The sequence below is a fragment of the Myotis nattereri genome (genome assembly GCF_964212035.1).
Source record: "Myotis nattereri genome assembly, chromosome: 2".
In the NCBI taxonomy this organism is placed as follows: Eukaryota; Metazoa; Chordata; class Mammalia; order Chiroptera; family Vespertilionidae; genus Myotis; species Myotis nattereri.
In genome coordinates, this window is record NC_138076.1 from 184,319,582 (window position 1) to 184,335,646 (window position 16,065).

The window sequence follows — 16,065 nt, forward strand, 5'->3', positions numbered from 1 at the left end:
AGTCTTAGTTAAACTATAGGTACGTTGAATAAAACTTGATATCATACTTAATAATGATATTATTTATTGATAAAATTAAATTCCTTACAATTTACCTACAATATCCATAAAAGTAAATCATGACAATGACTGACAAACACTAATGTGAACAATGGCCTTGCATCTCCTTGGAAAGTTTGGGTAAGTCAGGTTTGTATGTTGTTTTTAATTTTAGGCACGATTCCAGGTTCTCATCAATAAGATGACTTCTCAATTTACTCTTGATAAGGTTCATGCTTGACAATGATTGTTTGCATAAATATGTAGACCTGAATAAGGAAAGAACAGCAAAAGCTAGTTTTTTCAGTTGATTATGAGTCAGGAATACTACTCCAGGTGTTAAAAATCAACATATCTTCCTTCTACAGGTCTCTCAAAGCAGACCACTTGTGCTGTGAACTAAGTTCACATTTGTCTTTCTCCAATATTTCTATATCAGCACAAAGACATTCAAATTTTGAGCTCCATAGTTCTTTGTTTCTTAAATCCAGCAATTGCATTTCAAAGTTGCCAATGTCAATATTAAAGGGAGAAAAATTTAATTCTGTTACAGTAGCATTGAGAGGTTTTTTTAATAAAGGCTAACTTCGCTTTGCTGTTTCTGAATTCCTGAAACCTGTTGAGAAAAGCTTCCCTCATATTTAAAATACTGCAGATGGTATTTTGTGGAAGAGTCACACTCAAGGGGCCAAAGAGCCACATGTGGCTCGAGAGCTGCGGTTTTCTGACCACTGCCCTAGTTGATGTGAGTGGTTTGGAGGTTCCTGAAAATCTTTGGTAAACAATGCATAGTTCCCTTATCACCTTGGGAGACACTCTGGTAAGGGGCTGTTTTTATAAAACTCATGCCACAATCAGAATTCCTCTAATGATTGTTTTGTCCATATGCAAGAAGCTATTAACCTAAAGGCCTTGGGAACAAAGCAAGCTTGAACAAGATGGAGTCAGAGAGGCCAAGCATTTCACTCTGTTACCATAGGTCATCTCATACAGTTTGGGGAAATTAGTACAAACTTTTTAGGAAAGTAATTTTGCATTCTGTATCCTCAGCCTTAAAAATAAGTACTACTTTTGACTCTGTAATCGCTTTTCAGAGAAGGTATCTTAAAGAAATTATCTGACACAAAAAAGTTATAAAAATAATTTATCATATAATTATATATGGTAGTGAAAATTTGGCAATTCTTTGCCTAACAATAGGAAGATGGGTTTAAAATGTTGGGAGAGCCACACAATGGAATACTATGCAGTCATTTAAATGATTTCTATAAAGTTTTAAAAATACCATTGGGAAATAATTGTTTTTATTTTATTTTATTTTTTAAAGGAAGAGTACTTAAAATTTTTTAAATATATTTTTATTGATTTCAGAAAGGAAGGGAGAGGGAGAGAGAGATAGAAACATCAATGATGAGAGGGAATCATTGATCAGCTGCCTCCTGCACGCCCTCCACTGGGGATGGATCCAGTTAGGCATGTGCCCTGACCAGGAATTGAATCGTAACCTCCTGGTTCATAGGTCGATGCCTAACTACTGAGCCACGCTGGCTGGGCGGGAAAGAATTGTTTTAAAAGATACTGTGGGGAGATAAATTGTTTTGTAATTGCCAACAATATAAAACATACATAGAAAAAAAATAACCATAGCATAAATATTAGCTTTTACTGAACGGCAGATACTTTCTCAGCACTTGAAAGGAATTGTATTACTTACCCTCACATCAAACCTATAAAGCATTTTTTAAAAAATTTATACCACTCAACAGTTGAGGAAACTGATATACAGAGGGATGAAGCAACTTGTCCAAAGTCTCTGAGGTAACAAGTGGGATAGCAGGATTTGATGGCAGACCAGCTTCTGCATCCAACTCTTTTAAGCACTGCACTATATGGCTTGTTTTTGTTAAAATATAACAATGTTTTCAGTGGTTTTATAAGTTTGGGGGCTCATTGGCCTCCCTTATACTTTTCTATATCTTCCAAAGTTTCTACATTGAGCATTTGTCATTATAAATAATCTTAATAATGGTTTTTTTAAAATCACCAAATAAACTTGATTTTGTGTAGTCACACTCAGAGCCTGTATCTGGGGATTATTTGCAGCTCCCTGTTCCAGTACCTGGATCCCCAATCTTGAAGCACTGTCTTTTCTCCCTGTGCGCCTGCGTCGCCCCAAACAGCTCTGGGGTGCAGTTAGTTGCCAAGCTTTTAAAGGCCGCAGGGCCTGAGCCCCGAGGACCCTCCCTGGTGCGGCCCCACGAGGCCCTGCAGACCCCTAGCGGCCACGGGTTCCAGTTTCAGTCGCTGATCAAAGCCAGGCACCCATCTGGGAACGAGGCATCCTTCCAGAGTGAGGCGCCCATGAGGAGATCCCCAGGGGCTGGCAGGGCGGGAATCGGTCTCTGCCCACAGTCGGAGAGGCCAGGAGGCCGCCGGGGTTTAGGGTTCAGGCCGGGGATCCAGCTCCGGGTGCCGTGGCCTTGGAGCGGCGCCTCATGGGCGAGGGGTCGCGCGGGGAGCCAGGGAGGCAGCCGCCCGCCTGCCTGACCATCAGTTACCAGATCTAGGGAAAACAGTGCTTCCTTCAAGCCGACTGAGCACTGACTGGTCTCTGAGAAAGCTGCGTGTTACTTGATGAAGGTGGTCTAGGAGGAAATTGATGGCTGGCGTCCTGGGGGTCGGGAGTTATTGTGGAGTGGGTGTGATTTAAACACGTTATCTTCTGAAGAATAAGTGATCTCTCTAACTCGGGTGGGGAGCACGAATAGGGAGCACTGTGTGTGCAGCCGTGGGAGCCCAAGTCCCACTTTGGGGCGCAGGAGAAGGGTGGCCCTGCGGTAGCGGCCAATGGTCCGCAGGAGGAACCGAGGTTCCCAGGCGCCTGGGGCAACCATTCGCCTGGAGCCTGCCCTGCTCCTGTAAAACGTTCGCACGCACCAATAATACATCCCCGGCGGCCGGTTCTCCTGCCTGGAATGAGCCCTTCATTACCCTGGTCCGCTCAGGGGGGAAATGGTGAAAACCCCAAAACTGCCTCCTTGTGTGATCCATCAAAGGGCGCAAACAGAGCCAGGGGGAGGAAAGTGCAAGCGAATGCTTCGCGTATTTTGACGTTTAAAAACCAGACTCCGGTGAATCATTGCATCACAGAGTGCAAGTTTCGGTGTCTGGTGAAGCTTGGGGGACGCACAGTACTTGTGTTTGTAAAAATCTCGGCACCGCGCGCCCCAAGTCTGCGGCTCCCGAGCCGAGCGCCGGGCCGAGCGGGGGTGGGGAGGGTCTCCAGTCGCCGGCGCTGCGCTGCGCTCGGGGCTGCTGCCCAGTTTCCTGCCTCCGAGTCGCCGCGTCCGCCCCAGCCCAGAACAGTTTGTGCAATTTAGAAACTCGATAGGAGGCAGCAGCTGATCTCCCACCACCCTAAAAATAATCCACTGCGCGCCCTGCGGGCTCCGGATAGGGGAGGAAAGCTCTGCCTTCGGAGTAAGTGAGCCCACGTCTTTTACATTAATATCATTTAACCTTTTAAGCCGTCGGTTTGGACCTAACATTTCGCCAACCAGAAGGCGCCCGCGCACTCTGCGGGGCTCTGCCTTCCCGGTGGCTATTTCTAGGATCAGGGAGCGGGGCCCCAGCCCGAGACCAGAGGGCGTGGGGATCAGGTTTCCAGCGTTTCTTGCAAAACTGCCGGCTCCTTCTTAACCCGCTGGAGATCGTGTAAGGAGTTAATTTCATTTTTCCCCCCTCTTAGACATTAACTGTGTTTTTCACGAAGTAGCTTTCTATCTGCTTAATTTTTGTTATTCTTTGTTTTGTTTTTTAGGAGTTCTGCTTCCCGGTTTGAAATTTACCCTTAAGACAGTGTAGGAAGCCGGTGTTTTGAAGGTAGCGCCAGTGCGCCAGTAGGGGTTTGAAGCAGCATCAAGCCAATAGCAAAGGTATTTATTTGTTGCTTTATTTGTTTAGTTTGGGATTTAAAAACAAAACAAAACACCATTGGCGGGTCTGTGTAAGGAATCTTATCTGCGGAGCAGTGCCAACATTTCCTTTGGTTTGGGATAGAACTTCAATGGGTGCGTTCAGTTCAGGCACTGAATCCGAAGTCAGTGGTCATTTTTTTGGTAGTGATTTTCCCACTCGGATCTGTCGTTTATAGACAGATAGGTAGATAGACAGATAGATAAACAGACAGACATATTTGAGCTCATGTTTTATGACCCATCGGCTGAATAACTTCAAGACAGTATTTATATTTGTTTTCATAACTAGTTGATCTGATCCTGAAAATGCCTTAGATAAGGATAAAGTCCTAAGTAAATTGTTTAATATGTAACGTTCCTTTCTCATAATTTAGTTAATCTCTGAATAACTGAAGAGTGAGTTATTGTGTAAATAAGAATGAAAGCTTTAATATTGCTTTTGGTGTGTTTTCTTTAGATGTTTCCAGCATGTTAAATTCTCAGGGACTGCTACTACATTAGAGCTGACCCTCTCTGCTGGATGAACAAGAAAGAGTACTAGTTTTCCCTTACTTTACGCGTGTCAACTAAATCCAAATTTTTTAACTCCTGAGGGTAGTTCTCATACAATGCACTTCAAAGAATAAGAATACCGAGAGTAGAATTCTTGACATGAAATCATGTTTGGTCATCTAGGAGTAGTTTCTTTTTGTGTTTTTGCTCTGCAGACCACCCCTATCACAAAATTTCACTTCAGATGTCTGTCTTTAAAGTTCATTTAGTCACGTTCCCTGACTCTATCAGCTGTCCTAAACAAATACTTGAACATCTTCCCATGGTTTTATGCTGGTGAGGAGAAAAATGTCCTGTCTTCCTGTCTGGTCTCTCTTCCCTCTCCCTCCTCCTTGATGCTGGGCCTCTGTCAGTGCTTAGCTGAACTAGACAGATCCAGAAGGGGCGGGGCTGAAAGATGTCAGGGATCAGAGTTTAGCCAGCAAGAGCAGCAATTTGTACCCTTCCCAAACCCTTTTTAACTTAACCTGGGTTCTGCTGGGAAACCTTGAATGATATTTGGAGATCTAAGAATTAGTTAAAAATCCTGGTTGAATAAAAACTTGTAAGCTAAACACAATGATTTTCAATGTATCTATCGTAAGTTCATTCCTTCCTTCTTTTTGTCCCTGTTGTGTTGTAGTATGGTCTGGCACAGGGGTGGGCAAACTTTTTGACTCGAGGGCCACAATGGGTTCTTAAACTGGACCGGAGGGCCGGAACAAAAGCATGGATGGAGTGTTTGTGTGAACTAATATAAATTCAAAGTAAACATCATTACATAAAAGGGTACGGTCTTTTTTTTTTTTTAGTTTTATTCATTTCAAACGGGCCGGATCCGGCCCGCGGGCCGTAGTTTGCCCACGGCTGGTCTGGCAGTTAGAATGTGCCACATTCAAAGGGAGAGGATGGAAGAGGAGGCAGGTGAAAAGGCAAAAGGAGAGATGTGGTAAGAGACAGGGAACAGGTTGGGAGCCAGGAGGAGTCTGAGGTTAGAGATTATGGTAGAAGGAAGAAACCATTCTAAAGCTTTTGCTTTATTAATCTGAAGTATGCACCTTCGTGTGATAATGTTACTGTATATTTCTCTGACTTTTACACCATAACCTTTACATAATACCAAGAACTGTTGGGAATGATGTAGCCTATCAGTCTAAGACCATAGGGACTGTTTCTGTCATGTCCACTATTGGATCCCTACTGTCTAGCACAGGATCAGCTTCTGTGAGTATTTTTACAGTTAATTAATTAATGGCCTAGTATCCCAGAGAGCAGGTACAGGACTGAAAATGTTCTTTGACTTTTTCAGGTTGTTGGTACTTCTCTGATAATTTCTTTCCACGGTCACACACATGTATCCAAAAGTTACTTAATTGGTTGGTATTAGGACTGATTAAATACTAAGCAGGTTATCCTTAGAGCTAATGAAGTTTTGCAAATTCAGATACATTTTTAGCATCTGACTCAGTAATAATGATTAAATGTCAAGGTTTATAAATGTGGCCAATTGGAATATTATCATTTTGAATAAAATTATAAAACCAGCTAAAATAAATAAAACAGTTTATACATGTCTTTCAATTTAGAATGTACTTAAAATTTTCTTTTATGATGTGTATTAAAAATTTCATTACTAGCTACTATTACTTTTTTTCTGTTTTTCATCTTTATCAGAAATAATCTAACATAATTATAAATCATAATTTCTGTTTTCCTGTTATTTTAAAGATCTTAAGTTATTTTTAATTCTTTTATCCAGCTTGGAATCTTACAGTTGATAAAGATTTGCCAAGTATATAACCTTATCTTGAGTTTTTTTTAAGTATGACTTTTTTTTTTTAAGATAGAAAAGTCTCAACTAGAGAGCATATCAATGATTAATAAAAACAAAAAAGGTTTATCAAAACAATATGTGAGAGGAACTCCATATAAGCTTTACTAGACTGTAAATACATAGGCTTTCTAAATAGTTGTTCTATTTATATAATGTTGTATAAAACTTTTATTTGAAATTTGGTTTCTCCAATAATTTACCTACTATAGACAATCTTTCCTATGTAACACTATTTTTTTTTTGAGAGAGAAAAATATTATTTGTGACCATTGATTTAAAAAAAAAATCAAAGAAAGAGGAGAGAAAAATAGTACTATTTTAGTTATTCAAGCCATTGCCAGCCTTTAATAATCTAGCTCAGAATCCAGGCTTACATAAATGTGGAAAAGAAATAAAGTCTAGTGAGGCTAAAGTCTTAAGCTGCTACTTATTTTAATAAGAATAGGTAAGTTATTTTCTTAAAAAAAAATAGTTTGGAGGCTGTGTGATACAGCTGGACAAACATAGTTCATAGTCAGACACCTGGGTGTGGATGCCAGCTACTCTATTGGTTGGCAAGTTACTCAGCCACTCTGAACCTCAGTATCCTCCTCTGTGAATTGTGAATAACTCTACTAACATTGCATGGTTTTTCTTAGGGCTTAAGATAACACCTTTTAAGGCTATCATTTTAGAATGGAAAATTTAATAATAAGAGGCTCTCCTTTTTTATCTTCATTTTAGAGTACACCATATCATAAGAAATGAGCCTTTCATTCTGTGGCAACAACATTTCTTCGTATAATATCTACGGTGGTGTTTTGGAAAATACCTGCTTTGTGGATGCCCTCAACCTAGTTCCTCATGTCTTCCTGTTGTTTATCACTTTTCCAATATTGTTTATTGGTAAGTAATCTGTTCTATATTACATCACCTAATGTTTATGAAAAAGTCTTATTAATGGCTGAGATTTGGTATAATGTTGACTAATTTCTCCAAGATGAAAAGTGATATATAACTCTGTAAGAAAAGAACAACAACATACACACAAGCAAGTATTATGTATTCCAGTTATTTATTTATTTTTTACCTAACATTCTGTAGGTAAAATAGAATTTACATGCCATCTTAGAAATGGACATCAAGTAGCAGCAACAGGTTTTTTTTTTAAGAGGAAAAAGATAATTATACAAGATAAATCAAAAGCATTTGCTGAGTCTTACTTTATGTTAGGTAAAGAGAATGGAAAATGACTAAAGCACAGTACTTGCCTAGGATATTCACTGGAGTAAGCCAGTGAAACAGATGTGTCAAAATTAAGATAAATGATTACAATAGTCCCCCTTTATTTATGGTTTCGTTTTCTGCAATTTTACTTACCTGTGGTCAACTGCACTCAGAAAATACTAACTGGGAAATTCCAGAAATAAATTATTCATAAGTTTTAAATTGTTGTTCTAAGTAGCATGATGAAACCTCGTGCCTTCCCATTCTGCCCCACCAGGAATGTAGTTCATCCTTTTGTCCAGTGTGTCCATGATATACATGCTACACAGCCATTGGTTACTCAGCCACCTCGGTGACTATCACACTATCACAGTGCTTGTGTTCAAGTAATTATTTAATAATGACCCCAAAGTGCAAGAGTAGTAAGAAAGCTCAACTATGTCAAAGAGAAGTCATAAAAGGCTTATTTTAAATGGTAAGGTGAATACAGAGCAATTAAATATTTTAAGAGAGAAAAAAAGAACACATTCACTTAACTTTTATTACAATGTACTGTTAAAATTGTCTGATTTTATTATTAGTCATTTTTATTAACCTGGTGTTTTTCCGAATTTATAAATTAAACTTTATCATAGGTATGTATAGGAAAAAAGCAATATATATAGTTTGGTACTATCCTCGGTTTCATGCATCCACTGGGAGTCTTGGAATGTATATCTCAAGGATAAGGGGGGACTGCTATATACCACATTGTAAGTCCAATTACAGATATAGGAACAAATTTTCCTAGGAATTAACCTGCTAGAACAACTAACTCTTCTTGGAGCTGGAAGGGAAGTTCTGTTACTAAAGCATATCATGTCATGCAAAGGCCAACATACTCTTGACACATACTTTTTCATGTTCAAACAATATATTGGGACTACAGTGGCCACTTATAGAATACTAGTCATTTATGTGGTATTATCTGTAGGACATTAAGAGTGGTGTTTGGTCAAAATTAGAACATCTTTTTTTAAAGTGTAATTCTATAATTAATAATTCTTTTTTGACATCCGATTAAGTTCTTTAGAGTAAGTATTATAACATTCCTATCTGTATTTCTAGCATCAAACACAAAGGCTGGCAAAAAGATATTTAAATCAAGTGGAATTGGAGTGAACATTGTCAATGGGAAAAATCCAGACTATCTCTAATATTGGCTATTTGAGCTAGTTAGAGTACATAAATAAATCACAGTGGTATCAAGTATGAGGAAAAATATAATGCTGCAAAAAGACACAGGGCTTGCCTGAAGAATTTTAGTAAATTCTAGTAAATTTTAGTAAAACATGTTAACTGGACTCTGGTTGTCACTTCGGCTCGAGCGCCCTGGAAGCTGCCCCTTCTCGGGGTCGTGATGGGCAGCAAGATGGCGTCCGCTAGCAGGGTCATGCAGGTAGTCAAGCCACATACTCCATTAATAAGGTTCCCTAACAGAAGAGACAATCCTAAACTAGATGTATCAGAAGCTGTGAGATCAACAGGAGTACCATCTCACTAAAACAAACAAACAAACAAACAAACAAACAACAACATGTTAACTGTAATTAATCATCTAATAGTAAGTTCATTTGGGAACAAATAAGACATGAATCAATTTTCTTTTCAAAGAATGCTTCAAGGAATCTCATCCTATCTAATAATAGATAAGCATGGTAATTGACCGTACCTTCGCTACACCTCCATTGGCTAATCAGCACGATATGCAAATTAACCCAACCAAGATGGTGGCCGGCAGCCACGCAGCTGAAGCGAGCAGGAGGCTTGCTTGCTCCAGTGATGGAGGAAGCCAAGGTTCCCTGCCTGCCATGGCCCGGTTCTGAGCTCTGAAAGCAACAAAGTTTTAATTATAGAAGCTAAACAAAACCCAGATACCTGCTTTCAGCAGGCCGTGGCCTCAGAGCTGGAGCGAGCAGGAGCAGGCTCTCAGCTCCAGTGACGGCAACAAAGTTTCAACTATAGAAGGTAAATAAATCCCAGAATAAAAAAGAAAAAAGAAAAAAAGGAGAGGCTGGGAGCTTCAGTCGCCGGCCAGCCTGAAAACGGCCCTCAGCCCCTCACCCAGACTGGCCAGGAACCCCAGTGGGGACCCCCACCCTGATCCGGGACACCCTTCAGGGCAAACCAGTCAGCCCCAACCCATGCATCAGGCCTCTATCCTATATAGTAAGAGGGTAATTGCTGGGGTCCAACCCCAGCGGGTCCAGGGGTCCCCAAAGGTGTGGACGGAGTCGGCGATGAAGGAATGACACGGAGAAAGCGTTCAGTTGATCAGCAGCCTAGCTAGGATCTCCAGCCAAGTTCTGGTCTCGATCTCCAGAGAGGTTCTGCTTAGGATCTCCAGCCAGGTTCTGTGTCCATGGTCTCTTGCTAGGTTCTCCAGCCAGGTTCTCCAGGTTCTCCAGCCAGGTTCTGTAGCCATGTTCCCTCGCTAGGTTCTTCAGCCAGGTTCTGTCCAGGTTCTCCAGCCAGATTCAGTCACCAGGTTCTAGTCAGGTTCTCTTGCCAATTTCTGTAGTCAGGTTCAGTCCAGGATCTTTTGCCATGTTCTCTCGCTAGGTTCTGTCTCTAGGTTCTGAGGCCAGTTTCTGTCCAGGATCTTTTGCCATGTTCTCTCCAGCGAAGTTCTTCTGTCTCTAGAGAACGTTCTGTGTAGGTTCTGTGCCTAGGTTCTGTCTCTCTCTCTGTCTTCTTACATCTGTATTTATACCAGTTGATTCCAATCCTATCAATCTCTATTTCAAAGGTTAGGGCGTTTCTTATCTCCATTCCAGGGAGTAAAGATTATGTAGCTTAAGCATGATTGTTCGTAGTTAAAGTGATTAATTACCCGCCTGGCACTTAGTTAAGAGGTTTTATTCCCTCCCTAACTTCAGGGGAAAATCCCTACCTGGGGAAACAACCTTTCTCAGAGAGGAGACCTTGGTTAAAACACATAGTGCCAAGAAGGTGAGCAAACATTTTAAGAACAGTATGCCATATATGCCAGGTCCTTTGAAACAGCAAGGATGGACCGGCTCCCGGCAGGTAATATGCAAACTGACCATAACAGCAGAAAGACTGGGAATGACTGGTCACTATGACACACACTGACCACCAGGGGGCAGACGCTCAATGCAGGAGCTGCCCTCTGGTGGTCAGTGCGCTCCCACATGGGGAAGCTCTGCTCAGCCACAAGCCAGGCTGTTGGCTGCCAGTACAGCAGTGGTGGTGGGAGCCTCTCCTGGCTCCTTGTCAGTGCTAAGGATGTCCGACTGAAGCTTAGGTCTGCTCCCCACTGGCAAGTGGACATCCCCCGAGGGCTGCCGGGCTGCCAGAGGGATGTCTGATTGCCAGCTTAGGCCCAATCCCCCTGAGGAGCAGGCCTAAGCCAGCAGGTGGTCATCCCCGAGGGGTCTCAGACTGCGAGAGGGCCCAGGCCGGGCTGAGGGACCCCCCCCACCGAGTGCACAAATTGTTGTGCACCAGGCCTCTAGTCCTATATAATAAAAGGCTAATATGCAAATCGACTGAACAGTGGAACATCCAGTCGCTATGATGCACACTGACGACCAGAGGGAAGATGCTCAATGCAGGAGCTACCCCCTGGTCATCAGTGCGCTCCCACAGGGGGAGCACCTCTTAACTAGAAGCCAGGCTCATGGCTGGTGAGTGTAGCGGCAGTGGTGGGAGAGGACCATGGGGAGTGGGCCTAAGCCATCAGTTGGATATCACCTGAAGACTCCCAGACTGTGAGAGGGCGCAGGCCAGGCTGAGGGATTCCCTCTCCCCTGAGTGCATGAATTTCATGCACCGGGCCTCTAGTTTGTTCATAAAGAAATTTCTTCCTGCAATATTTCAGGCACAAAACTCATTTTTTTTAAAAAATATATTTTATTGATTTATTACAGAGAGGAAGGGAGAGGGATAGAGAGTTAGAAATATCTATGAGAGAGAAACATCGATCAGCTGCCTCTTGCACACCTCCCACTGGGGATGTGCCCGCAACCAAGGCACATACCCTTGACCGGAATTGAACCTGGGACCCTGGGACCCTCCAGGCCGCAGGCTGATGCTCTATCCACTGAGCCAAACCGGTTGGGCACAAAACTCATTTTTAAATTTATTTATTTATTTAATTAAATTTATTAGTGTGACATTGAAGAATAAGATTATATAGGTTTCAAATGTACATTTCTATGATAAATGATCTGTATATTGTATTCTGTGCCCATCACCCAAAGTCAAGTCATTCTCTATCATCATATATTTGACCCTCTTTTAACCTCCTTCCCTCTAGTAACCACTGTTGTCTGAGTCTATGAGATGTTTGTTTTCCTTGTTTGTTCATTTGTTGTTTCAGTTTTATATCCCATATATGAGTGAAATTTATGGTTATTAATTTATTTCACTTAGCATGATATTCTAAAGGTCCATCCATATTGTCACAAATGGCAGTATTTCATATTTTCTTATGGCTGAATAGTATTACGTTGTTTATATGTACCATATATTTTTATCCAATCATCTATCAATAGACACTTCAGTTGTTTCCAATTTGAAAACATTTATTTGCAAAGACATATGCACTCCTGTATTCATTACAGCATTATACACGGACCAATACATTCATTCTTGACACATGTAGGACTTCTCTGCATTCAAAACTTAGAAAAAAAGGTGACAAAATGAGACAATGTGGAGTTTTTTCCTAGTATACCACATATGAGTTGGCATTACTCTAGTTGTTTGAGGGAAACCATCAAAATTTTACTAAAATGTAATGAAATTTTTCTTCAATGGTGAGCTAATGGTGAACCTATATTGTTCTCTTTTTTTAAAATTAAATCTGTATTGTTCAGATTATTACAGTTGTTCCTCTTTTTCCCCACCCCCATAGCTACCCTCCACCTGGTTCCCACCCCACCCTCTGCCCTTACCCGCCCCACACTGTCCTCATCCATAGGTGTATCATTTTTGTCCAGTCTCTTTCCCCACCCCTGCACCCCTTCCCCCCGAGAATTGTCAGTCCACTCCCTTTCTATGCCCCTGATTCTATTATATTCACCAGTTTATTCTGTTCATCAGATTATTTATTCACTTGATTTTTAGATTCACTTGTTGATAGATCTGTATTTGTTGTTCATAATTTGTATCTTTACCTTTTTCTCCTTCTTCCTCTTCTTAAAGGATACCTTTCAGCATTTCATATAATACTGGTTTGGTGGTGATGAACTCTAGCTTTTTCTTATCTGTGAAGCTCTTTATCTGACCTTCAACACTGAATGATAGCTTTGCTGGATAAAGTAATCTTGGTTGCAGGTTCTTGCTATTTATCACTTTGAATATTTCTTGCCACTCCCTTCTGGCCTGCATAGTTTCTGTTTAGAAATCAGCTGACAGTATTATGGGTACTCCCTTGTAGGTAACTGACTTTCTTTCTCTTGCTGCTTTTAAGATTCTCTCTTTGTCTTTTGCTCTTGGCATTTTAATTATGATGTGTCTTGGTGTGGTCCTCTTTGGATTCCTTTTGTTTGGGGTTCTCTGCGCTTCCTGGACTTGTAAGTCTATTTCTTTCATCAGGTAGGGGAAGTTTTCTGTCATTATTTCTTCAAATAGGTTTTCAATATCTTGCTCTCTTTCTTCTTCTGGCACCCCCATATTCGGATGTTGGTACACTTGAAGTTGTTCCAGAGGCTCCTTACACTATCTTCATATTTTTGGATTCTTTTTTCTCTTTGTTTTTCCAGTTGGGTGTTTTTTGCTTTCTTGTATTTCAAATATTTGACTTGATTCTTGCAATCCTCTAATCTGCTGTTGGAACTCTGTATAATATTCTTTATTTCAGTCAGTGTATGCTTAATTTCTAATTGGTCCTTTTTCATAACCTCGAGGGTCTCACTAAATTTATCAGCAGTTTCTAGAAAACTCTTGAAAAACCTTATAAGTGTGGTTTTGAACTCTATATCCTGTAATTTTCTTTCCTCCATTTCTGTCATTTGTGACCTGTTTCTTTGTCTCTGCATTTTTTATGCTTCCCTGTGTTGATAGAGTGGCTTTCTGTGCTAGGTGCCTATAGGGCCCTGTGGATCAGCCTCCCCAATTACCTGAGGTAGACACTCTTGGTGTACCCCACTGTGGTCTTTGTGCACAGTCTTGTTGTAGTTAAGTCTTGATTGTTGTAGGTATCACTGGCAGGAATCGACCTCCAGGCCAATTGGCTGTGAGAATCATCTGTGTCTGCAGTGGGAGAACTTCTGTGCTGGAGACACCCTTCTGGGGCAAGACTTGCTTCAGTGGGGCTTTGTTGCTCCCTGAGTCTGCCCTCTGAGTGTGTCCCTTATGGATCTGAGGAGTTGTAATCTGGATGGTCCCACTCTGACCACTGGGTACACTGCTCTTGGATCTCTAAGGAGGTGCTAATTTAGCTTCTGCCTGAAGCTACCCAGCAGGAGCTAAGGAGAGATCTGCAGATTCCTCTTCCTTGTTTGGGGTTTGGAGGTGCCCAGATGAGGCCTAGCTGTGAAGCAATGCAAGCTGCTGTGGGGCCTTGGGCTTTCTTTTGGAAGTTCTGGGTCTCTCTGACCCAGCTGCAGTTTGTTAGGTAATTTTCAGATTGCAAAGGGCCAGGCCTTTCATATGCAAAAGCCTCTGTGCACAGCTTGAGTGGGGCGGGGTTTCAGGGGATCAACAGGGCGGAGCAAGCGGCTATGGGTGCTCTTCAGTCCTACCCTACGAGGCCCTGGGTCTCAGTGTCCCACAGTAATTGCTGCAAGCACTTCTGAGAGAAAGCTGCCCTCGAGTTCCGACCAATGCCAGACAGTCCAGTTTTTCCCCTGTATGAGTCTGGGTCCCCAGAGACTCGCCCGGAACTGGAGTTCAGAGCAATCCGGAGCTTGAGACTCCCTCCTGATTGAAAAAGACAACCGTGTCCTCAGTTGCCAGCCCTTTCTGTGTGTGCCTCCATACCTCTGCACTTTACTTCTGCACCTCCTCTGAGTCTCAGTGTGCTTTTCTCTTTCCTTCTAGTTGTTTCCACTCAGCCAGCCTTCCTGTGGTTCTGGATGATGTACGTTTTATCTTTTAGTTGTATTTTTGAAGTGGTTGTGCAAGGCAGCAATTTCTAATGTTTACCTATGCCGCCATCTTGATTTTCCCTATATTGTTCTTTTAAAAAAATACTTTTATTGATTTCATAGAGGAAAGGAGAGGGTGAGAGAGATAGAAACATCAATGATGAGAGAGAATCATGGAATAGGTGACTCCTGCACGCCCTTAACTCGGAATCCAGCCGCAACCTGAACTGTGACCTCTTGGTTCATAGGTTGATGCTCAACTGATGAGCCATGCCAGACAGGCCCTTGATTCTGCTTACAGCTCAACAATGAGCAAGACTTTAGCTTTCTTAGAGAAAATACTCTACCACTGTTGAATAGTGCTGGCCCAGTCATAGGTTTTCATTTTTCTCACATTATATTCATATGATTAAGAGTTGACTCAACTAATGAGTTCTATATTTCATCATCACATATGACCTTTTTTTGTTAGTTTCTCATAGATCCTGTGTTTTGAGAGGCTTTAGACACCAAACTTATTTTATTAATACTATCATTAATTTTTTTCCTTTTGAATGAATCAGAAACCTATCAATAAGAAATAATCATGCTGTCACTCAGAGTTGGTGATATTCCTGAACAATGACATAATTGTTAACTTGTTAACCTAGGCCAGTGGTCGGCAACCTGCAGCCCCTTGAGTGTAGCTCTTCCACAAAATACCACGTGCGGGTGCGCATGTACAGTGCAATTGAAACTTCATGGCCACACTCAAGGGGCCGAAGAGCTGCATGTGGCTCACAAGCCGCAATTTGCCGACCACTGACCTAGGCAGTCCTGTAAAAATAATTTTGAAATTATTTTTTTTAATATAATGAAAATAGATCAAGATTTCCCCTGTTTCTCTAGAACAGTGATGGCGAACCTTTTGAGCTTGGTGTGTCAGCATTTTGAAAAACCCTAACTTAACTCTGGTGCCGTGACACATATAGAAATTTTTTTATATTTGCAACCATAGTAAAACAAAGACTTATATTTTTGATATTTATTCTATATATTTAAATGCCATTTAATAAAGAAAAATCAACCAAAAAAATGAGTTCGTGTGTCAGAGGTGTCATAGGTTTGCCATCACTGCTCTAGAAAGTGCTAGGTTTAATGAACTCCCCAAAGCATATCACAATGTTAATTATTTCCATGATTATAATGGATCCTTTTACTTATCTCTTTATTTTTTTCTTTTTTCAGGATGGGGCAGTCAAAGCTCAAAAGTACAAATTCATCACAACACATGGCTTCACTTTCCTGGACATAACCTGAGATGGATTCTGACGTTTGCTCTCCTATTTGTGCATGTTTGTGAAATAGCAGAGGGCATAGTTACAGATTCGTAAGTGACTTG

General features: G+C 41.4%; 1 protein-coding gene across 1 annotated transcript in view; it reads left to right on the forward strand.

Moving 5' to 3' along the window:
- Positions 1-3,484: 3,484 nt before the first annotated feature.
- Positions 3,485-16,065, forward strand: part of ABCC9 (ATP binding cassette subfamily C member 9) — a 116,070-nt gene continuing 103,489 nt past the window's right edge. The window contains exons 1-5 of the mRNA XM_081082744.1: positions 3,485-3,753; positions 3,860-3,974; positions 4,474-4,550; positions 7,105-7,266; positions 15,912-16,053. Coding sequence (XP_080938870.1) covers positions 7,125-7,266; positions 15,912-16,053 — 284 coding nt within the window. The 5' untranslated portion in view covers positions 3,485-3,753; positions 3,860-3,974; positions 4,474-4,550; positions 7,105-7,124. The remainder of the gene's footprint in view (positions 3,754-3,859; positions 3,975-4,473; positions 4,551-7,104; positions 7,267-15,911; positions 16,054-16,065) is intronic.